Raw genomic sequence first — 23705 nt, 5'->3', positions numbered from 1 at the left:
TTACTGATACAATTTCCTTGCTCATAATCGGTCTGTTCAAATTTTCTCTTTCTTTCTGAGTTAGTGTTGGAAGGTTATATGTTTTAGGAATTTATCTATTTGTTCTAGTTTGCCAAGTTATTGGCATATAAGTTTTCATATTATTCTCTTGTAATCCTGTATTTCTGTGGTGTCAGTTATTATTTCTCCTTCAGTTCTGATTCATTTGAGTCATCTCTCTTTTTTTCTTGATGAGTCTGCACTAGGGCTTATCAATTTTGTTTATCTTCTCATAGAACCAGCTCCTGGTTTCATTGATCTGTTCTATTGTTTTATTAGTCTCTGTTTCCTTTATTTCTGGTATAATTTTTTAATTTATTTCCTTCTACTTGCTTTGGGCTTTGCATGTTCTTCTTTTTGTAACTCCTTTAGGTGTAAGGTTAGGTTGTTTATTTTCGATTTTTCTTGTTTCCTGAAGTAGGCCTCTATTGCTATAGGCTTTCCTCTTAGTACAGCTTTTCTGCATCTCAAAGATTTTATACTCCTGTCATTTCGTTTTCCTTTATCTCCATGTAATTTTTTGATTTTCTCTTTGATTTCTTGGTTGACCATTCATTGTTTAGTAGCATGTTATTTAGCCTCCATGTATTTGTGTTCTTTTCAAATTGTTCTTGCTACTGATTCCTCGTTTCATGCCGTTGTGGTCAGAAAATATGCATGATAATGACTTCAGTCTTAGAATTTGTTGAGACTTGTTTTGTGGCCTAGCATGTGATCTGTCCTGGAAAATATTCCATGTGTACTTGAAAAGAATGTGTACTGTGCTATTTTTGGATGGAATTTTGTGTATATATTACGTATATCATGTGGGAAACCCCATAAGGCTATCAACTGATTTCTCATCAGAAACATTGCAGTTAATAAGAAAGTGGCATGATGTATTTAAAGTGCTGAAAGGAAAATATCTGCAACCAAGAATACTTTACCCAGCAAGTTATCATTCAGAATAGAAGGACAGATAAAGTGTTTCCCAGATAAACAAAAACTAAAGCAGTTCATAACCTTTAAACTGGCCTTCAAGAAAAATTAAAGGGAACTCTTTCAGTGGAAAGAAAGGGCCATAATCAGGAGTAAGAAAATTATGAAAGGAAAAAAATTCACAAGTAAATGCAAACATAAAATAAAAGTACTAGATTAATAACTTATAAAATCAGTATGGAGGTTAAATACAAAAACATTCAAGTCAGTTACATATTCAAAAATCAGTCAAAGGATTCACAAAATAAAAGAATATAAAGTATGACATCATATACATAAAATGTGGAGGTGGTAAAAAATTGAGTACTTTTAGAATGGGTTTGATCTTAAGCGACCACTGAGTATAGACTGCTACACACTTTAGATGTTATATATGAACTTAATGGTAACAACAATTCCCAAACGTGTAGTAGACACACAAAAAATAAAAAGGAAAGAATCCAAGCATAACACTAAAGAAAGCCACCAAACCACAAGGGAAGAGAGCAAGAAAAGAAAGGAAGAGAAAAGAACTACAAAAACAACTATAAAACAAGTAACAAAATGGCAATTAAGTACACACCTGTCAATTGATCTAAATATAAATGGACTGAATGCTCCAATTACAAGACAAGGGGTGACTGAATTGACAAAATTGCAAGACCCATCTGTATGCTTGCTATAAGAGATTCCATTCAGACCTAAGTACATATGTGGGTTGATAGTGAAGGTCTGGAAAAACATTTATCATGCAACTGAAGTGAAAGGAAAGCTGGGGTAGCCATACTTATATCAGACGAAATACACTTTAAAACAAAGACTGTAACAAGATACAAAATAGAACACTACATAATTATAAAAGGAACAATCCAGATTGAGAATATAACAATTTTAAATATCTATGCATCCAACATGGAAGCGTCTAAATATATAAAGCAACTATTAAGAGACATGAAGAAATTGGTAGTAATACAGTAATAGTAGAGAACATTAACACCACACTTACATCAGTGAATAGATGAACTAGTCAGAAGGTCAAGAAGGAAATAGTCACTTTCAATGACATTTAGGCCAGATGGACCTAACAAATGTATACAGGAGAGTAGAGGAAATCTTTTAATATTAATTGTTTACTATGAAAATTTTTCCTCCCTTTTTTCTCTTCTGCAGATCCCAGAGTCATTTAGACATACTACATGGCAGAGACTGGGAAAAGGCAACTCAAGACAGATATTAGATGTTACCAGGGTAAGATTAAGCAGATACTTCTACGTATAACTCAAAAAATTAGCAAGCCCTTTGAGCCTTTTCAAATTTATACTACATATTTTGTGTTTCTCATTTCTTTCTAAGTACTTTTCATTTTTTTCTAAATACTAAGAGATGAATAAGAAATTATGTTCCTGCTAGTAGAAATAGGGATAGATATCTTGATTATTTTTCTACTCCTGGAGAACTCTGTCAGAATCTCTTGAGATCAGTGCCAGCTACAGTAACATTTTTAGAATGCTTTTATAAATGTAATGGCAGCTTGTTGACACTTAAATTTTTCCCAGTAATTTGTATGTGATATATGGAATGCTTGTAAGCTTTGCAAGTGAGTGAAGTTCCTTTACCTTAGAAGATGTTCAGATGGCAGAGTATCAAGGGACTCTAAGCTTATTAGAGCCTGATACTTAGTTTACTTGTTGATAAGGGTTATTTTTCATTGTTAATATAAGTGAAAGACAACTTTAAAATTTCTCAGTGCTCTAAAATTATACAGGCAATTCTTCAAGAGAGAAAAAGGCTAGAAAATTAGAAGACAACCTAAACCCTGAGTACTTCCTTTATTATTTCTTTTTGATTAACAATTATTTGCCATTACAAGGTACAAGGCATTGTTCTAATTTATGCAGAGGCTGTAAAAGTGAATTACATTTCAAAATCTTTTGCTTTGTCAAAGACCTCATTATCTTGTGTGGTATTCATCAGACCCCTTGATAAAATTTGTTGCTTAGTCTTTTAGATGGAAAAAGATGTCACAAAAAGATATTGTCAGACTAAAATTTATATTTTGATGTTTTCCCCTTAAAAATGCTTTAAGATTGTTGATCCAAGAATTAATAACCCATTTATAGCAATTATTTTTTTGTTCTAAACTGGTGTGAATAAGAAAGCACTTTTGCTTTTTGTGATTCCATTTTCGTAGCTTGGCCCAGAGCTTTGGCATTGATACACATTTGTGTTTATAAAGAACTTGCTGTTCATTAATTCATTAATTATTATTATTATGGCTGCTGAAGGAACATTATTATATGCATTTCTTTCATTAAGTATGTTTTAATTGAGGAAAACCTTTAAATATTAGCAAGTTTAAATTTTGAGCCTAATCTTTACTGTCTTTATGAACTATTTTATTTTCTCAAATGACTATTATATTTTCTCCAGTAAAACTTTTATGTTTATCTAACCTAAGAATCAGTCTTACTTAAGGCCTTTTTTAAAAGTAGGCAAGATGTTTGCATATTTTCAAGGCTAGTTGGGAGATTTATAGATAGCTCTGTTTTATAAGCTAATTCATTAAACATTGAAATCTACCCTGCCCATGTGCAAGACACTGTGGTATAGGCCATGGGAGATACAAGGATAAAAGAGGCTGTCTTTAATTTCAAGAAATTTACCATGTAATAAGAAAGACAAAACATGCATGCATATTACTATAGCATATGACAGACAGGAAGTATTAAAAATACACACACACATCCACACACACATATGAGCAAGAATAAGGAAAAGAATCAGCTATGTAAAATGAACAATAAAGCAAAAAAAATTGTATACATGTGGAAAGCAAGTGGGATATAATTAGTTAACTGTATGATATACTCTGCTTGCCAGTGATAGAGTAATAGGTTACATAGTACCGTAATAGCAAATGACAGTAAGAAAACTGGTATAAATCAAGTAGAAGTGTAATATAAGTTTTCAAACATTTCAAAAGCTATTTAGAGAAAGTAACTTCTGTATGAGTATTGGTTACATTTCAACATTCTTTGTGTAAGTGTATCTGTAAGCTAATCGTGAAGGTGTTTTGCTTTATTATGCTAAGCTAGAAGCTATGCCTATGAATTTGTTTGGGACATTAGATTAAGCTTCCTAAGTCAGAGTTTTAAAGATCCGAAATTCTATAATAGCTAATGGATGACTTGGTATCATCTTCAACTAGGCTCTCCAGGCCTGGCCACTGATAGAAAAGAGGACATGTTGGCATGGTCATGCAGGAGGAGGACTCCACACAGACCCAAAAGAAGGGGTAAGAGCAAATAGCAAGTAACTGGAGATTCTTATACATGATCGTACTTGCATAGAACACACACAAGCATTCAAGATTATTGTCTTCTAGAATATTTTGATTGACTCATATAACTACAGGTTTTCTAATACAAAACCTTATGAATTGACCGTGGTCATACGGATGAGATTCTCTTGGGCTTAAAACAAACAAAAAATTTCATGATTTTCTAAAAAAGAAAAAAGTTATCAACCTAAACATTTTAGTTCTTTATTTAAAATAGCATTGGTTGAGGTTTTTATATAATCCAGCCTTATAAATAAATAGGTAAATTAGCTTTAGCACTTACAAGCAGTTTGTGTGTGTGTGTGTGTTTTGAGGTTAACATTTCCCCTTCTAGGGTGCCTGGGTGGCTCAGTCAGTTAAGCTGTTGCCTTCGGCTCAGGTCATGATACCGGGATCCTGAGATCGAGCCCCACATCCGGCTCCCTGCTCAGTGGGGAACCTGCTTCTCCCTCTCTCTCTGCCTGCAGCTCTGCCTGCTTGTGCTTTCTCTCTCTCTGTCAAATAAATAAATAAAATCTTTAAAAAAAAATTTCCCCTTCTTTACACTTAGTTGAGAAAGATCCTAGAATGTCCCGCAGCTTCCTGATAAATCCTTCATTTACCTAATCCATTTATTTAATTACCCATATTCTTTTAAAAAAATTTTTATTTTAATTCCAGTTAACAGTGTTATATAAGTTTCAGGTGTACAGTATAGTGATTCAACACTTCCATACATCACCCTGTGCTCATCACAAGTGCACTCCTTAATCCCCATCACCTATTTAACGCATCTCCCACCCCCTGTCCTCTGGTAACCATCAGTTTGTTCTATATAATTAAGAGTCTGTTTCTTGCTTTGTGTGTGTGTCTCTCTCTCTTATTTTTTTACCTTTCCTTGTTTGTTTTTTAAATTCCATATGATTGGAATCATTTGTCTTTCTCTGACTGACTTATTTCACTTAGGATTATACTCTCTAGCTCTATCCATGTCGTTGCAAATGGCAAGATTTCATTTTTATGACTGAATATTCCATTATATATATGCACGCACGCGCGCGCACATACACCCACACACCATATCATCTTTATTCATCAGTTGATGGACACTTGGGCTGCTTCCATATCTTGGCTATTGTAAATAATACTGTTATAAGCATAGGGCTGCATATATCCCTTTGAATTAGTGTTCTTGTATTCCTTGTGTAAATAGCCAGTTGTGAGATTGCCAGATGGTAAAGTAGTTCTATTTTTAACTTTTTGAGGAAACTCCATACTGTTTTCCACAGTGGGCTGCACCACTTGTGTGTTCTTAACACTACTAATAAAAATTAATAATGCTGCTCAGAAGGTATTTAAATCATCTGTTTACCCAATCCCTGTAGTAAAAGGGATTGTGAAAAAAGAGTGACAGTTTCAGTATTTGGAAGCTCTTGTTTTTAAAATAGATAAATTAAGAAATTATTTGTTTTAATTATAAAATTAATGTCTTCTATTAAGAATCTTCAGATTTTTGAAGAATTTTGGTGCTATACTCCTGCATTTAAACTTTTTTATTGTGCTGCTTTTGAAGAATTATCTATTAGTAAATTTAGTTCGTTCTGTGCTCATTATAACATGAGTAATGAAGAACTTAAAATAAGGACGACTTTCCAGACTTTGCTTGACATACTTTTTTTTAATGTTAGCAATAGATCCTCATTGGATATAGTCAGAAGCTAGTAGTATTAAAAGAGAGATTAGCACTTACTAGCACAGAGAGCTTTGGTACAAATCTTGATATAATCAAAAGGAGTGGAACAGCAACTTGGAGTATTAAAAAATTGGAGGTCTGGGGAGATAATGGAATAATGAATCTCCAGGCTTGTTAAGATGAGTGGACACTTAGACCAATGGATAAGAATACCAGGATGAAGTGGAGAGGCTGTTTTCTAGCTCTGATTTTATTCATCATCAAGCAGCCTTATGATCTTTTTTTTTTTTTTAAAGATTTTATTTATTTATTTGAGAGAGAGAGAGAGAGCACATGACGGGGGAGGGTCAGAGGGAGAAGCAGACTCCCTGCTGAGCAGGGAGCCCGACGCGGGACTCGATCCCGGGACTCCAGGATCATGACCTGAGCCGAAGGCAGTCGCTCAACCAACTGAGCCACCCAGGCGCCCAGCCTTATGATCTTTATTTGATTTTTCCAGTTGACTTCCTTTTGGGATAGGGGATTAACTGATTGGCCAATGTGAATATCAGTCAGCTTGTTATTTTTTATTATATATTATTAAATCAACTTATGGGTACAGATGCATCTCATATGTACCCTAAGCTAGTTTTAGGGCCTTTTTACTGCTAGATAAACTCTTCATTTGTGGTATTAGACCAACAGAGAATAGAAAACAAACCTAAGGTATAGAGAAAGTAACAATAATAGTAAAGCTTTTCCTGACAATATATCTTTCATCTCCCATCTGTAAACTTACTATATACTTACATCCCCAATAATATCAGTTACCCTCCATTTTTCCATTAGACATCTGTTCAACTTTCTTGTCCTTTGACCTAGCTTTTATCAAACCACTGTTATTTCTAATAATATTGAAGTAGTGGTTGAATTTATTCCTTTAATTGCAGTTAGTTATCTTTAGCACGGATTGAAACAACAGTTCTCTTCTCTGGACAGTTTCCACTGTCCACTTTGGGCACTTCCAAATTATCTGCTGCTAAATTGGTTCTTTAGGGAGAAAACATTCAGTCTGTCATGCACATTTATACAAAACAAATTGCATCCAAAGTTTTTAGTATATATTTTATTTTTCCTCATCACAGATTTTGCCCCCAAGTAGTTTCTTTATTAACTAGTCCCTTGATCTAGGATTAGAAAATTTCTTGCTATTAGAATTCAGGAATGTCTTTTTTTTTTTTTTAAAGTAATCTCTACACCCAATATGGGGCTCAAACTCATGACCCCAAGATCAAGAGTCACATGCTCTACTGACTGAGCCAAGTGCCCCTCAATTCAGGAATGTCTTTAAAACCAGAATTCTTAGATACATTCCATATCAGTTAAAGAAAAGGTAATTCTATTACCTTTATCAAATGATCATTTTCTGGGGTGCCTGGGTGGCTCAGTCGGTTAAGCGTCTGCCTTCAGCTCAGGTCATGATCCCAGGGTCCTGGGATCAAGCCCCACATCAGACTCCCTGCTCGGCTGGGAGCCTGCTTCTCCCTCTCCCTCTGCCCCCTCCCCCCCGGCTTGTGATCTCTCTCTCTCTCTGTGTCAAATAAATAAATAAAATCTTTAAAAAAATGATCATTTTCTTTTTTCTTACTCTTTTATTTTCTTATCAAAATCCAGTGAGCTGCACACCCTTGGAGCAGTGGACTCTTGGTGGAAAAAATTGTTCTTGCTTCAGTGCTTGACAACCTATTCTGCTGAAAGAGACGAAGCTACTGACCTGAGAAGCAAAACACATATTTAGCTTATTAATATGCAGTTTTCTTCAATATCTTAAAATTCTACCAAGTGAGCTGCTCCAGATGTGTTTTGATTTTTTTAGTGTCCTTTTTGTGCCCTATCTACATAGTTATTAGTTATAGGTATTCACTTACAGCACTTATGGCTATGCAAGACTGCATCTCTCCCTCAGGTCATACTGTTGAATTCAGTACTGCTGCATATAAACAGTGCAGTTTGTGGCTTTCCACTTATACCCTATTGGGTCAGATGCTTCCAGTTTTATTTATGCATTTGTTTTTGGCCCACCGTGCTATGTTCGTGCTGTTTCAGCTCCCTGTATATAAATAGATATTCCTTTCATTATTTCTTTCTACCTGCCCTGCCTCATAAGGCTTATGAAACTATATATTAATACCAAATAAGTAAATATTTAAAAACCTGTCAGAAGTTAAGATGACTTAATAAATCAAGTAATAGGTATACCTCCTAAATATAATAAGTAACAATTTGTACTCATGTGTTTAAGAATAGTTAATTTATTAATTGAATAAATATTTAGTGAGCATTATTTCTGGTATCAGATTTCTTTTTGTGGCATCTGCTTTTTTTTCTGTTGGCCTACCTTATTTTCAGTCACTTTCATCTCCTCTTTGACAGCTCTCTGATGTTCCCAAGTCTTTTCTTCCAAACTCTTTTCTAGGATAAAAAGATATAATTTGCTACCGTACAGAGGGATAGGGAGCCTATTTGAATTCTCTCTTGTATGACCTTTGTGTTTTCTTTCTGAATCCAGTTGATTTCCTTTATTATGGCAAGCTAATTCTAGTATGTATTTGAGACCTTTGTAAAAACTTTTATTCCTCATACTAACATAGTACTAGTTTTAATGGGGCTTAAAATGTCAGTTCCACATTTTAAATTTGAAGCTATTTAGCTATAGCAAGAAGGCCTCATTGTATTTCTTGTTAGCAAAGAGGAAAGTAGATTCACTTCTACTTTTATAGGCCTTTTAATGGTATTTCTATAGCATTCGAATTTAGGGAGCTTTTGTTATCATGATATGTCATCACAGTTATGTTTTTAAAATAACTTCTAAATTTTACTTATTGTGAAAATGATAAACAGAAAAGTGAAGGAATTTTATGTTTCCTGTTTACATGTAAGTGAGGCTTAAATAAAAATTATGATATCAACCGTTGGTTGCTTCAGGAATTTTGACGCCCGAGAAAGAACTTCCTTTCCTTAAATCATTGGGGTTTTTTTTCCTATACTGTAATTACTCCTTACACAGTATGTTTTCAAATCAGCCAATTTCTTATCCTCCTTGACCATTTCCTATATTTTCCACCCTTTCTTTAAGAATATGATCTTAAAGGGGTATGTATGCTATTTGTGTTGCTTAGTCTGAAATGAAAAGTAAGTTGAAGGCTCCTGGGTGGCTCAGTTGGTTAAGTGACTGCTTTCGGCTCAGGTCATGATCCTGGAGTCCCAGGATCAAGTCCCACGTCGGGCTCCCTGTTCAGCGGGGTGTCTGCTTCTTCCTCTGACCCTCCCCCCTCTCATGCTCTCTCTCTTTCTCATTCTCTCTCTCAAATAAAATCTTTAAAAAACAAACAAACAAAAAAGAAAAGTAAGTTGAAATGAAGGTGATTTCAAATTCAGTCTCCAGCATGTGGCTTTAGTATTGTCTTTCAGGATTACCATGGTGTGTCCAGTGTATGAATTATGGGTATCCACAGTATGATGATTCTGGTGATTTTGAAAGATGGTGTATGGTCTTTCAGAATCTGTATTGAGACCTCCAGTGTTATTTTACTCTTGTGCAGCAGGAATGAGTTAGTTTGAAATTCTTTAAAAGTGTGCCTCAGCCTCTGATATGCCTTTTTGATTTGGCCTCCACTTAAAAAAAGACATTTTTCAAACTTTATAGTGTATCTAAAGTATAACTGAAGTCATATACTTTATAGCTGAATGGACTCATAATGCATGATTACACAACTTCAGAACCCATTTTGTTAAGTGAAATGGTGACATTTTATGCAATATTAAGCCAACTAGAATAATTTTCTTGCTCTTAGCCATAACTTCTCTGTGTCCTTATTGAAAAATTTTAGGGTGTGTTGTAGAAGGTTTTGACAGGAAAGAATGTTTAGAAAGATATGCAGAAACAGGGCCTTTTTGTCATTATTCCATCAAGAAAAAATAAGATAAAACTTGTGAAATAGGAAAGTGGTTGAAATGCCTCAGTTTGTGTTATAATGCATTAAATTATATTTATTTAGTAATAGTTTGATTAAAAAAAAGTGAATTTTAAAATTATAGCCTTATTCCCATTTTTAAAAATACCTTACTGGTTATGAGAGCATATATATGTGTGTAAAAAATAAAACATTAACAACTGTACTTTCAGCATTTCATGTTTTTGCCAACTTATATCTTTAAAGCAGCCAGAAATGTAGTCCTGTATTTAGTACAATATGGACAGTTTTATTGCTGTTGCTCTTTACTCAGTAAACTGAGACTTAAACTAGAAAAATAGTTTGCTGAGCTTTGGGGGCAATAACCATAATATGAAACTGCCCTGTATAACTTAATGTGTTGTCCTCGGTTTCTTATATGTTAACAGTTTTCCTCCATTCCTTGCTATGTAAATCTACTTGAAATTGTGTAACTTTCCTCCCTCAAAGTGAACTAAATTTTTTCTTATATATGAACTACAGAAAATATAAGCAAGCAAAAAGAATGTAAAAAATTATCAATGATTCCATCTACTCACAGCTATTTATTTTAACACTTTTGGGGGTATTGCTTTCAGGCCCATTTGTTTGCATGTGTAAACTCATACACACATCACTTTTTTTAACATGAAAAATAAGTTTTATACTCTGCTTTTTTCACTTTACATGTTTTTGTGTCACTACATATATTTCTGAACAGCTACACTTTGTTGTATACATTCACTGTAAGTTGTTTTTACAGTTCCCCATTATTGATCATTTAGGCTGTTTCCAAATTTTTCCTGTTAAAACAGCATGAGAATAAACGTCCTATAGCTAAATATTTTGTTCCTTTATTCAGTGGATACTTGTTGAGTACCTACTGTATGTTAGCCACTATATTGGTATTGGGTTACAATAGTGAGCACAAAACACCAAGTTACTACTCACATAGAATTAAATTCTAACAGGAGAGCAGATGTTAATCAAATAATCACACTTCTGTATATGTAGTTTATAATTGAAATGAATGCTCTGGAAGAAGGAATACGCTCTGTGAAAGAATACAGACAAGGATCCTGACTGGGGTTAGGGAAGACCTCATTGAAGAACTGCTGCTTGAGCTAGCAGTTCACTCATTGGAGAGGTTGGAGAGTGGGTTGGTGTTGCACAGAAGGAGATTATTCCAGACAGAATGAATGGTATTATGCAAATGCCCTGTGGCAGGAGGGTTTATAGCATATTTGAGGAACTAAAAGAAAAGAAAGCTAGTATGGCATGAACACTGAAAGCAGCGGTGTAAGACATTGCCAGCGATGTAGTCAGGGGCCAAGCCAAGCAGAGCCTCACAAGCAATGTTACAGACTTTGATCTTCATCTTAAGAGTGGTAGGATGCACCTGAGGAGTTTTAAACTCTGAGTAATATATGATTGCAGGGTATACTCATTGAACAGGGAGCAGAGTGGACACAGAGAAATCATTTAGGAGGATGTTGCAAGTAGTTGAGGTGAGAGGTTACCATAGCTTGGATTAGGTTGGTAGTAAAAATAGAAGTAGATTCAAGAAATTTTTATGAAGTAAAATTGATTCAGCTTGGCTCATACTCTTAAGTATTTTGTGACGCATAAGTTTCCAGAAATGGAATTCTTGACACAAAGGGTAAATAATTTTAAAAGCTGATGGTAGATATCAAAATGCTTTCTGGATAGATTGTTTCAGTTTACTCTCCCATTAATAGTGTGTTAGAGCGCCCATTTCAATACAACTTCACCATCAATGAGCATTAACTTTTGGGGTTTTTTTTAAATATTCCAGAAAGTGAGTAGATACTTCAGTTTTTTAAATGGAGATTATTTTGCTAGCTATAATAACATAGTAGTTTTGGAATATATATGTATTGATCTTATTTTGGCTTTACAAAGTGTGGTTTTGATTCTTAATATTCTGCCTCTAAAAGCTGAAACTAAAACAAAAAGATTTCATGGGAGTGTTGCCTCAGGAACTTGAGAGAAAGAAAAATGGAAGATGATTTAGGTCAGATGAAACATGACTGGAAAATTTGTATTTTTGTTGAAATATTTAATAATCCAACCTCTGTTCTGTATAATTAATATCAAGACTCCTACTTTCCTAAACATTGCATTACAACTCTACTTTATCATGAGTTTTGACTGAGGGCTCCAAACTATTTTAAATAAACATTGATAAAGAGCCCAAAAGTATATAAAGATTTTGACCACAAAGATGGAAATACTGAAATGTTGATTAAAGTTTGTGTAATGTACTGATAGCTTAATAGATGAGAAATAAATGTACAGTACATGTCCTCTTGTCCCCCCTGAATAACTTTTTGGCAATATGAGGATGGCTGTAGCTGGAAGTAAAAAATTAAGTAGCTTTTTTTTTCCATTCAAGTTATATTCATTTATTTATTTTTTTATTAATATATAATATATAATGTATTATTTGTTTCAGGGGTACAGGTCTGTGATTCATCAGTCTTACACAATTCACAGCGCTCACCATAGCACATACCCTCCCCAGTGTCTGTCACGCAGCCATGCCATCCCTCCCACCCCCCTCCACTCCAGCAGCCCTCAGTTTGTTTCCTGAGATTAAGAGTCTCTTATGGTTTGTCTCCCTCTCTGGTTTCATCTTGTTTCATTTTTCCCTCCCTTCCCCTATGATCCTCTGCTTTGTTTCTCAAATTCCACATATCAGTGAGATCATATGATAATTGTCTTTCTCTGACTTATTTCGCTTAGCATAATACCCTCTAGTTCCATCCAGTCATTGCAAATGGCAAGATTTCATTTTTTTTAAGATTTTATTTATTTGACACACAGAGAGAGAGAGCACAAGCAGGGGGAGTGGCAGGCAGAGGGAGAGGGAGAAGCAGGCCTCCCGCTGAGCAAGGAGCCCGATGCAGGGCTCGATCCCAGGATCCTGGGATCATGACCTGAGCCGAAGGCAGACACTTAACCAACTGAGCCACCCAGGAGCCCCCAAGATTTCATTTTTTGATGGCTGCATAATAGTCCACTGTATATATACACATCTTCTTTATCCATTCATAAGTAGCTTTTTAAAAGAAATTTGTATAGTTTCTTTTTCTCCAGGATAGTTTGAGCTTGAAAGATACTGACCTTAGATTCAGAATAAAAGTTATGTTTGCAAATATCTTCTCCCCTATCGTTTTGGCTTTTTGATAGTTTTCTTCACTGTGCAAAAGCTTTTTATTTTGGTGTAGTCCCAATAGTGTAATTTTGCTTTTGTTTCCCTGCCAGAAGAGACATCTAGGGAAACGTTTCTGCAGCTAGTGTCAAAGAAATTACTGCCGATGTTTTCTTCTAGGAATTTTATGGTTTCCTGTCTCACATTTAGGTCTTTCATCCATTTTGAATTTATTTTTGTGTATGGTGGTAAGAAAGTGGTCCAGTTTCATTCTTTCGCATGTAGCTGTCCAGTTTTCCCAGCACCGTTTTTTGAAGAGACTGTTTTCTTCCCATTGTATATTCTTGCCTCCTTTGTCATAGATTAATTCACCATAAAAGTGTGAGTTTATTTCTGGACACTCTATTCTGTTCCATTGATCTATGTGTCTATTTTTGTGCCAGTACCATACTGTTTTAATTACTACAGCTTTGTAGTATATCTTGAAATCTGGGACTGTGATACCTCCAGCTTAGGTCTTTTTGTTAGTTTTAATTTTAATTCCAGTTAACGTATAGTGTAATATTAGTTCCAAGTTATAATACGGTGATACAGCAATTCCACATATCACCCAGTGCTCATCATGACAAGTACTCTCCGTAATTGGCATCCATCCCCCCGACTCCCTTCCCCTCTGGTAACCACTAGTTTGTTTTCTCTAATTAAGAGTCTGTTTCTCTCTCTCTTTTTTTTTCTTTTCTCACATTTGTTTTGTTTCTTAAATTCCACATGAGTAAAATCATATGGTATTTGTCTCTCTCTGACTGACTTAACTTTCATTATACCCTCTAGCTCCATCCATGTCCTTACAGATGGCAAGATTTCATTCTTTTTATGGCTGAGTAATATTCCATTGTATATATCCTACTACTACGTCTTTATTAATCAGTGGACAGTTGGGCTGCTTCCATAATTTGGCTATTATAAATAATGCTGCTATAAACATAGGGGTGCATATATCTCCTTGAATTAGTGTTTTTGTATTCTTTGGGCAAATACCCAGTAGTGTGATTGCTGGATCATAGGGTTGTTCTTCCTTTTTCAAGATTGCTTTGGCTATTCAGGGTCTTTTGTGTTTCCATACAAATTTTAGTATTATTTTTTCTAGTTCTGTGAAAAATGTTGTTGGTATTTTGATAGGGATTGCATTAACACTGTATGTTAATTATACTTGAATAAAAAAAGTTATGTTTGAAATGTTTGCAAATTTCTCTCAAATATGTACATAATTCTACATTATTGAAATGCAGTTATATTTGAAATGACATGTTACTTACTGCTTTGTTTTCTCTCTTTCAACAGTTAAAAGATGTTGATACTCGGAAAATCATAAAAGCAATGCTTTCTTATGTGTGGCCCAAAGACAGGCCAGATCTACGAGCTAGGGTTGCCATTTCCTTGGGATTTTTGGGTGGCGCAAAGGTAAGAATGGGAGAAATTATACATTGTTTGTTGCTGTAACTAAGAAATAGTATGGCATTTTCTAATAATGAAACTTGAGCTGATAAAAGCTACTTTGGGGTAGCACTGTTAACTTTTAGGACCCTCATTTATATAACTATTTTATGCAGTCAGAAATTATATGGTAATGCCCATTTTATCTGTGGATCAGATTTAAGGGCCTCAACTTAATGGAATTCACTCCTGAAACCAGTGTAAGATAAAGGATCATTAGTTGTGACAAAGCATTAGGAACTTTATAAAAGAATCTCCTCAGAGCCCTGTTGGCTCTTTCTTAATACATATTTCTAGTAAGCTTGGTTTTCAGCTCCTAGTAAACTGAAAAGAGGATGAAAACACATTTAGACACACTGATAGTCATAAGTGGTAAACAACAAGGTGAAGGGAAAAAAACAGGAAAACTTAAAAAAAAATACACCCACAAAAGCTGGGCATTTTTGTACCACTCAGTATAGGGGTCCTCTATATCTTAGCAGCTTCTTCAGTTTATCTCTGTAATGTATGTAGCACATTTTAATAAGGCAGTTATAATGACTCTGAACTTTGAAGGAAAAAACCTTATTTTCAATTTACTCAGATTTTAAAGTCAGTGAAGTATATATCTTTAGGTACAATATGTATTATGGTACATATGTAGTCTTTGGAGTCAGAATTCCTGGGCTCTGGCACTTACTAACGTAACATTGGGCAAATTGCTTAGTCTTCATGCCTCAGTTTCCCAAGTTGTAAAATAAGGTAAAATACTGTTTTCATAAGGATTAAATAAATTAACATACAAAAGACTTGAAACAGTGTTTGGCACGTAGTAAAACATATGTGTTAAAATAAAAATAAATTAATTTAGATTTCCATCAAAAATATGGTTAAAAAGTCTGCTGAAAAGTATAAATGACGTTTGACTGCCACTCTTATGTGTAAGGGTTAATACATTGTTTTAGAACCCAGGTCATATCACTTATTTCTTCTCTGTGTCAGGTATGTTGCCTTTTATTTACTTACTCTTTTCCTTACTCTAAAAATGTGTATTGAGAACTTGTCATACAAAGGACTGTTCTTGGCCCTGCAGAGTATTCAAACATAAATAAAGCATATTTCTTCTCTCAAATCATACAGGATAAGACAAGTTACATTTTATTGCTATACTGCAGAGTAAGTCATAAATAATTTAAAAGAAGTACCATTCACATATTGGGTGATTTCATAGGAAAAAACCACCAAGATGGGGAGTCTGGAAAGGTTTCACAGAGGAGGTGATGTCTGAGATAGTCTTGGATTGAGGTAGGATTGTTATAGGTATAGGAGTAACATGGACAGGATGAGAGAGGGCATATAGTGTGTGTGGAGTAGTAAATACTCCAGCTTTGCTCTAGTGAGGGGATAGTGTTTCAGAGAAACTAGAAGTAACCTTGGAAAGATAGATGGAGCTCCTAATGTGAAATACCTTAACTGAAACAAAAATTTAATTATGTTGGAACTAGGAATATATATTTTGAGTAGAAGAATAATAATTTTAGAGCTATACTTTAGGAAATTAATCTGATCCTGTTGTATAAGATGGATTAGGGTGGTAAGAGAACTAAAGTAGGGATACTATTGATTTTCATTTCATGTATTCATTCAGCAAATATTTACTGGCCAGTTATGAGGCTGATGTAATAATCTAAATGAAAAGTAATAGCACTTTGTACTGGAGTAGTGGTAGAAATGGTAATATGGAGGGAGAAGATGCCAGAGATATTGTGAGGTAAGGGAAGTAGAATCAACAAGACTTAGCAATGGATCAGATATTAGAAGTAAAAGAGAAATAGGTTTCAAAGTTGATGCCAAGGATTAGAGAAGAAAAATGCTTTTAACAGAAGTAGGTAGGAAGTTAGGAGGTCTTGTTTGGGAAGATGAAAATTTTGGTTTGGTGCAAGTTAAGTTTGAGATGCTAAAGGAACGTTGAGACAGAGATATTTAGCTGATAATATAAAATGCAAGACAAGTTCAGGAAGGAGCCCCAGGCTAGAGAGATTAAGAGGTAATAGTTGGGGGGGTAGGTAAAACAATGCAGATTAGTTCACCAAGGAATAGAGCAGAAATAGAAGATGACTACAGACAGAACCTGTGATAAATGTGCTCCTATAGGGTAATAAACAGTAATGGAAACAGGAAAGGAGTGATTGGAGAGTAAAACTAGAATAATTCAGTCCAACTGTTCATTGTCTTTTCTCCTCTCTCATCTATTGTATTGGTTCTGTTGAGTACTCTCCCAATGAACCAGACCCCTTGCCTGGGAGAAGACTAAATCAGGATACTAAACAACAGACCAAGAATCCATACTTTATTGTTTATTTAAGCTGAACAGAGAGGATAATATTATAAATCTAATTTTGGTAGCTAATGTTGAAATTCTTTGAACTCATATTTTTAGCACAGTACTGGTGGCAGAATTGTCTTTTACCTACAAATTACTTAAGGATAAAGATTATTCTGAGCTCTTGTGCAAGGCAGGATTAGCAAATTGGCCTTTATGCTTTATTAGCTGACTGAAAGTACTTGGCTGACAAGTTAAAGGCAGATTGTTTTCTGGACTTCCTCTTGAATTGAAGAGAACAGGTTAGAACATGACTAATTAGGTTAGTTGAAGGGAGGAGTGTTAAATAATGACATTTATATTAGATTTTATTTTTGGAGTGAATTTCAGTTCAAAATACAGATTTCTGTTGCTTGGTGACAGGTCAATGTCAGGGTATAAAGAATAGGTCAAGGTAACTTTCTTAAGGACTGAAATATTTTTGAAGGCTAATATTTGATTTTTCTCTCAGTAAATACTGAGCACTGATAGAATGGATAGTGCTGTACTAACCTCATATAAACTAATAAGTAAGCAGAAATTAATATAGAAAAATCAGTCCTCAGAAAGTATGTTTGATTCCTTTTGAGTTAGGAAAAGAAATAAATTACCTGATATTATAATGATTGCCTGCTTCTACTTTCAGAACATATAGAAAAACAGTTTACTTTTCACTAGACAGGAACTAGACCATAGAATAACTTTAGAAATATATAGTAGTCGCATATAACCATTCCTAACATCATTTTTCTAGCTTCTCTACTGTCCTCAGTTTAAAAGTGATTATTATTCTCCCAATCTTTAAAACCTGGTCATTGTTTAATTTTGGTAGTATTGCAGGTATGATTTATACTTGGTATGCAAAGGTGGATTGTTATTCCTTTCATTCGTTGGCTTCCTATTTTTTTTTTTCAACCTGATTACATGCTTTGGCATATAAGCACTTTGGACCAATCTATTCCCCTTTATACTCTGGTCTTCCTGACCTCCTCCATGTACTTGTGGGACTCTTAGGGCAGGTTCAGGAATCTTCTCAGCTATTACTATTAACGAATGCCACCCAGCATCTGAGGAGCATGTGGTGGTTTCATAGCAAGGCCAGAATCATCCCTGAGGGAGAAGGAGGACAGAAAAAGAGAAATATCAAGTGAGAAGAAGAAAAAGGGAGGAGAATTCCATGCTTAACATATGGGGCCACAGCATACCATCTGCTTACTTGTCTATTAATGCTCTTTTCATTCTGAAGGTCTTAAGGCTATCATTGTCTCCAGCAGAGATTTTTTAAGATAAACTGTATTATGTAAAGATGCCTTGCAGCCCAGAGAAGGCCAAGAAGGATGGGTTGGTATTTCTTCTGAGTTGCAGCAATTCTATTTTTAATATGTTGGAGTCCTATATGAGATATATTTTAGGGGTTCTGCTGCCAAGAGAGAGACAGAGATAGAGACAGACAGAGATAGAACACTATTTGCCTTCATTCCTTAAATCCCTACAAATCATATGCAGTGCCTTTTCTTACCATCCACACATATATCCTAGGAGTATCACATTATTATTAATCTGGGGATTTTGAGGTCTAAGGATTTTTTTTTTTTTAATTTAACCTTTCTGTTAGTATATCACATACAGCTGTGTCAGGATTTAAGGAAAATATAAAACATATTTACTAAAATCATCTGTTTTCATAAAATAAGTGTTTATTTTAATGTTATAAAAAAGTTTACTCCGGGCGCCTGGGTGGCTCAGTCTTTAAGCGTCTGCCTTTGGCTCAGGTCATGATCCCAGGGTCCTGGGATCGAGTCCCGCATCGGGCTCCCTGCTCGGCGGGAAGCCTGCCTCTCCCTCTCCCACTCCCCCTGCTTGTGTTCCCTCTCTCGCTGTGTCTCTCTCTGTCAAATAAATAAATAAAATCTTTAAAAAAAAAGAAAGTTTACTCATATTCTCTAACCAGCACCATCTTTGGAACCACTTAGTTGACAGAGAACTTGCAAGCACAGAACATTAAAGTATCAAGTACAAAAAGACACCTCAATTAAAAACCTGCAAATGAAAATAAGCTTTATTTAAAATTATAATTTCAAGGGAGAGGGTATTTTCCAAAAATATAAATAATATCCCTTTTTTCAAGAATGCATCTATTTTAAGGAATAATATATGTATTATTAGTAGTAAGGAATAATATATTTGTCTTAGTCCATTTACACTGCTATAAAAAACACCATAAACTAGATGGTTCATAGATGGCTGTCTTTTTGTTGTAACCTACATGGTGTAAAAGCTTAAGAAGGGTCTTTGGGGGCTTTTTTGTAAGGGCACTAATTCCATAAGGGCCTGATCACCTCTTAAAGGCCCCATTTCCGATATCATCCTCTGAGGGGTTAGGATTCAACATGTGAATTTGCCAGGGGGACATTCAGATCATAGAAATATGTATTGAGCAACATTTGTTGAGTGACTGTTAGGTACAAGATATGGTTCTAGGCAGCTGGGAATGCAAAAATGAATAAAATGTGGGCCTTGCCTTCCCTCCTGGAGTTGCAGTGTACTGAAGGAGAAAAATACACAAATAATGATTATATATAAATATCCAAAGGGAGTCACAAATGAAGATATATGGGAGTTTCAGCAATTAGTCATTTAAGGGAAGGCTTCATGGAAGAGCTAGAGTTTTCTAGTTACTGTCTTGACATTAGCAACTTCAAAAGATTCATGCACTTTTTGCTTAACTTTGATTCTTAAAAAATTTTCTTAAAAACACTTTTTAAAATGAAACATTGCTACCTAAAGCCTTTAGTTGAGAAGTATGATTTATATCCTGGAGTATTTTTTTTAATTAAAAGACTTTATATTTTAGAGAAGTTTTAGGCCTACCAAAAAATTGAGCAGTAAGGACAGAGAATTCCTCTATATCCCCCCACCCTAAATCCCGCTCAATTTCTTCTACTACTAACATCTTGCATTAATATGGTACAGTTGTTGTAACTGATGAACCAATTATTTAAAAATACATTATTCTTTTTTTTTCTCATTAAACTTTTGCTTTAATGGGTCTTAAAATTCTGTGACAGATTTTTGGTCAAGTTGTTTCCATTAAAAAGTACTGATTTTAAAAACTATTTAAAACTGCCACACACACACACACACACACACACACACACACACACGGTCCACAAAACATTTTCCTTTCCTTCTGAAGGTTTTATGATGCATTGTTATCATTAACCAGTCTTTTACTTTTATAAACTTAAATGGCCATTTGACACAAACAGTTCTGAGACCGTTCTTCCACCACTGATTAAGACTGGGGTGGCAGGTATTGGGGATAATATTCATTTAGCCTTCTGAGCTTTCTGGGCAGATTTGGTGACCTTGCCAGCTCTAGCTGCCTTCTTGTCCACTGCTTTGATGACACCCACAGCAACCATCTGTCTCATGTCATGAACAGCAAAATGGCCCAGAGGAGGAGAGTCAGAGAAGCTCTCAACGCACATAGGCTTGCCAGGAACCATATCAACAATGGCAGCATCACCAGATTTCAAGAACTTGGGACCATCTTCCATAACTACTTGCTGGGATTTTGATTTGGACTGCATTGATTATATAGAGCAAGTTTAGGAACAGCTGACATCTTAACAATATTGAGTCATTCCATCCATGAACATGGAATCTATTCATTTAGTTCCTTTTTTATTTCTTTCATCAGAGTACTGTAGTTTTCCTCATACAGATCTTGAACATGCTTTGTTAGATTTATACCTAATTATATCATTTTGGGTACTAATTTAACTGGTATTTTTTTTTTATTTCAAATCATGTATTGTTCACTGGAGATATATAGGGAAGCAATTGACTTTTGTATATTAACTTTGTATCCTGCAACCTTGCTAGAGTTGCTTATTAGTTTCAGGAGGGTTTTTTGTTGTTGCTGTTGTTGTTGTTGTTGTTGTCAGTTCTTTTGGATTTTCTACATAGATAATTGTATCATCTGCAAAAATGGTTTTATTTCTTCTTCCTATTATGTGTGCCTTCTATTTCCTTTTCTTATTGCATTAGCTACGACTTCCAGTACCATCTTGAACAAGAGCGATAAGAGAGGGCATCTTTGCTTTGTTCCCAAATTTAGGGATAAAGCATCTAGTTAGTTTCTCATCATTAAGTATATTGTTAGCTATAGGGTTTTTTGTAGGTGTCCTTAATCAAGTTGAAGAAGTTTCTTTCTATTCTATTCCTAGTTTGCTGAGAATTTTTATCATGAATAGGTGTTGGATTTTGTCTAGTGCCTTTTTTGCCTCTATTGATATCATGATATTTTTTCTTTAGCCTGTTGATGTGATGGATTACATTAATTGATTTTCCAGTGTTGAACGAGCTATGCATACCTGGAATGAATTCCCCTTGGTCATGTTTTATAATTATTTTTATACATTATTGGATTTGGTTTGCTGATATTTTGTGAGAATTTTTTATCTGTGATCATGAGAGATAGTGGTCCAGAGTTTTCCTTTTTTGTAATGTCTGCCTGGTTTTGGTATTAGGGTAGTGCTGGCCTCCTAGAATGAGTTCAGAAATTTTCCCTCTATCTCTGTTTTCTGGAAGGGATGGTATTTACAAATTGTCTGAGTATGTTGTATACTTTTATTTTCTCCTTGTTTTGCCTTGCAAATCATATCTCCGTTTAGTGCTCTTGTTCTTTATGTTCTTTTTCTCCTTCTGATCCTCTTGAAACTGGAGCGGTCTTTTACCTATTCACATATATTGGGCCCTTCTTGGCAGCACTAGTTACAGAGTCCTTAATTATCAGAGGCTGCTGTGAAAGAGATTAATTATTGAGGAATTTAGGTATTAAAAAGGTCTGGAAGAATTGGGTTCGTCAGATATAGACAATACTTTCATGACCAAGAAGGGAAAAGTCACTGTAAAATCTAGAATTTGAGACCCTCAACAAACTGATCATATGGACCAGTAAATTTGGCATCCTATAGATACAGCATACTTTTGGCTGTCCTTTATGGTGATTGTACTTTTTCCTTAATTCCATTATTTAATTAATGTCCCAACCTGTGCATTTCCAAGTTAAAATTAAACAAATTCAATTTCCTGATGATATACCAGTCTCTGAAAATTCAAGAATTTAGAAGATTATTTATATATGTGATTTAAACTTTTGATCTAGGAAAGAAAAATAATTGTGATAATAAGTCCTTTTATTTCTCTTGTACTTAATGGTAAATTAATGGGCACATTGCAGTTATAGGTGAAACAACTTCTGTCACATGATTATAATCCAGTAAAAAACCGTTTCTCAATTTTTAGAAAACAACAGGGGGATTAAACCCCATACTGTGTCAATTTTGATTGAAATACATTAATCTAGCCTTATTTTTTTTAAAAGATTTTATTTATTTATTTGACACAGAGAGAGACAGCAAGAGAGAGAACACAAGCAGGGGAAGTGGGAGAGGGAGAAGCAGGCTTCCCACGGAGCAGGGAGCCCCATGTGGGGCTCGATTCCAGGACCCTGGGATCATGACCTGAGCTGAAGGGAGACACTTCACAACAGAGCCACCCAGGCGCCCCTAGCCTTATTTTTAGACCTCTCCAGCCTCTGGGGAGCCAGGTCTGGTGTGGTCTGAGACATTGGCTTTTTAAAATTTTACTTTTTATATGCATGCAGTAAAGTGTACTCTTTTATGACTTTTAGTACATGGATAATATTAGTGTAATTACTGCCACAGTCAGGATACAGAAAAGTGCTGTATTTATACATTCTGGATATGAGACCTTTCTCAGATATATAATTTGCAAATATTTTCTCCCATCTGTAGCTTTTAAAAAAATTCCAATAGTGTTTTATATAGAACAAGAGTTTTTAATTTTGATAGGCTCCAGTTTATCATTTTTTTTCTTTATGGATTATGTTTTAGTTGTTATATCTAAGAACTTTTTGCCTAACTCAAGTTCATTACAATTTTCTCCTGAGTTTTCTTCTAAAAGTTATATTTTCACCTTTTACATTTATATTTATGCTCCATTTTGAGTTAATTATTGTATCCAGTTTAGTTGAAAGTTCATTGTTTTGTGTAGTTGTTTGTAACATAAAGGCTATACTCTCCCAATTGAATTTCCTTTGTATCCTATTGCTGCTGTAAAAACTTTTAATACTTGATAGCTTAAAACAACACATATGTATTATTTTGTAAAGGTCAGAAGTCCAAAATTAGGTTCCTGGGTGAGAATAAAAGCATTTGTCAGGGCTGTGTTCCCTCCAGAGCCTCTTGGGGGAGAATCCATTCCCATGCCTTTTCCATTGGCATTCCTTGACTTGTGGCCCCTCCTTCTATCTTAAAGCCAGCAGCATCTGCAATCTCTCTAACTCTGACTCTTGGCTTCTATAGTCATATCTTTTCTCTTGACTTTGGATCCCCTGCCCCCCGTCTCCCTCTTATTATAAGGACCCTTTTGATTACACTTGGCCCACCCAGGAAATTCACAATACTCTTCCCAGCTCATATTCTTTAGTTTAATCACATGCAAAGTTTGTTTTGCTATGTAAGGTATCATCTTCACAGGTTCTGGAGATTAGTACATTAGTACATGGAGATTTTACGGCACCATTATTCTCTCTACCATAGTGTGTGTATGTGTGTGTCTATCCTTTTCTGGACTTTGTTATTGTCTGTTGATCTATATGTATGTGTCTCTCCATTCATCAACAC

The 23705-nt window shown here is 35.0% G+C and overlaps 1 protein-coding gene across 1 annotated transcript in view; it reads left to right on the top strand.

Moving 5' to 3' along the window:
- Positions 1–23705, top strand: part of ABCB7 (ATP binding cassette subfamily B member 7) — a 164955-nt gene that overhangs the window by 90951 nt on the left and 50299 nt on the right. The window contains exons 2-4 of the mRNA XM_035028775.1: positions 2167–2244; positions 4205–4291; positions 14496–14615. Of these exons, the coding sequence (XP_034884666.1) occupies positions 2167–2244; positions 4205–4291; positions 14496–14615 (285 nt within the window). The remainder of the gene's footprint in view (positions 1–2166; positions 2245–4204; positions 4292–14495; positions 14616–23705) is intronic.

The sequence above is a fragment of the Mirounga leonina genome, unplaced genomic scaffold, assembly GCF_011800145.1.
Source record: "Mirounga leonina isolate KUSES-001 unplaced genomic scaffold, KU_Mleo_1.0 Mir_204, whole genome shotgun sequence".
In the NCBI taxonomy this organism is placed as follows: Eukaryota; Metazoa; Chordata; class Mammalia; order Carnivora; family Phocidae; genus Mirounga; species Mirounga leonina.
This window is presented reverse-complemented; position numbering and strand designations above follow the sequence as displayed.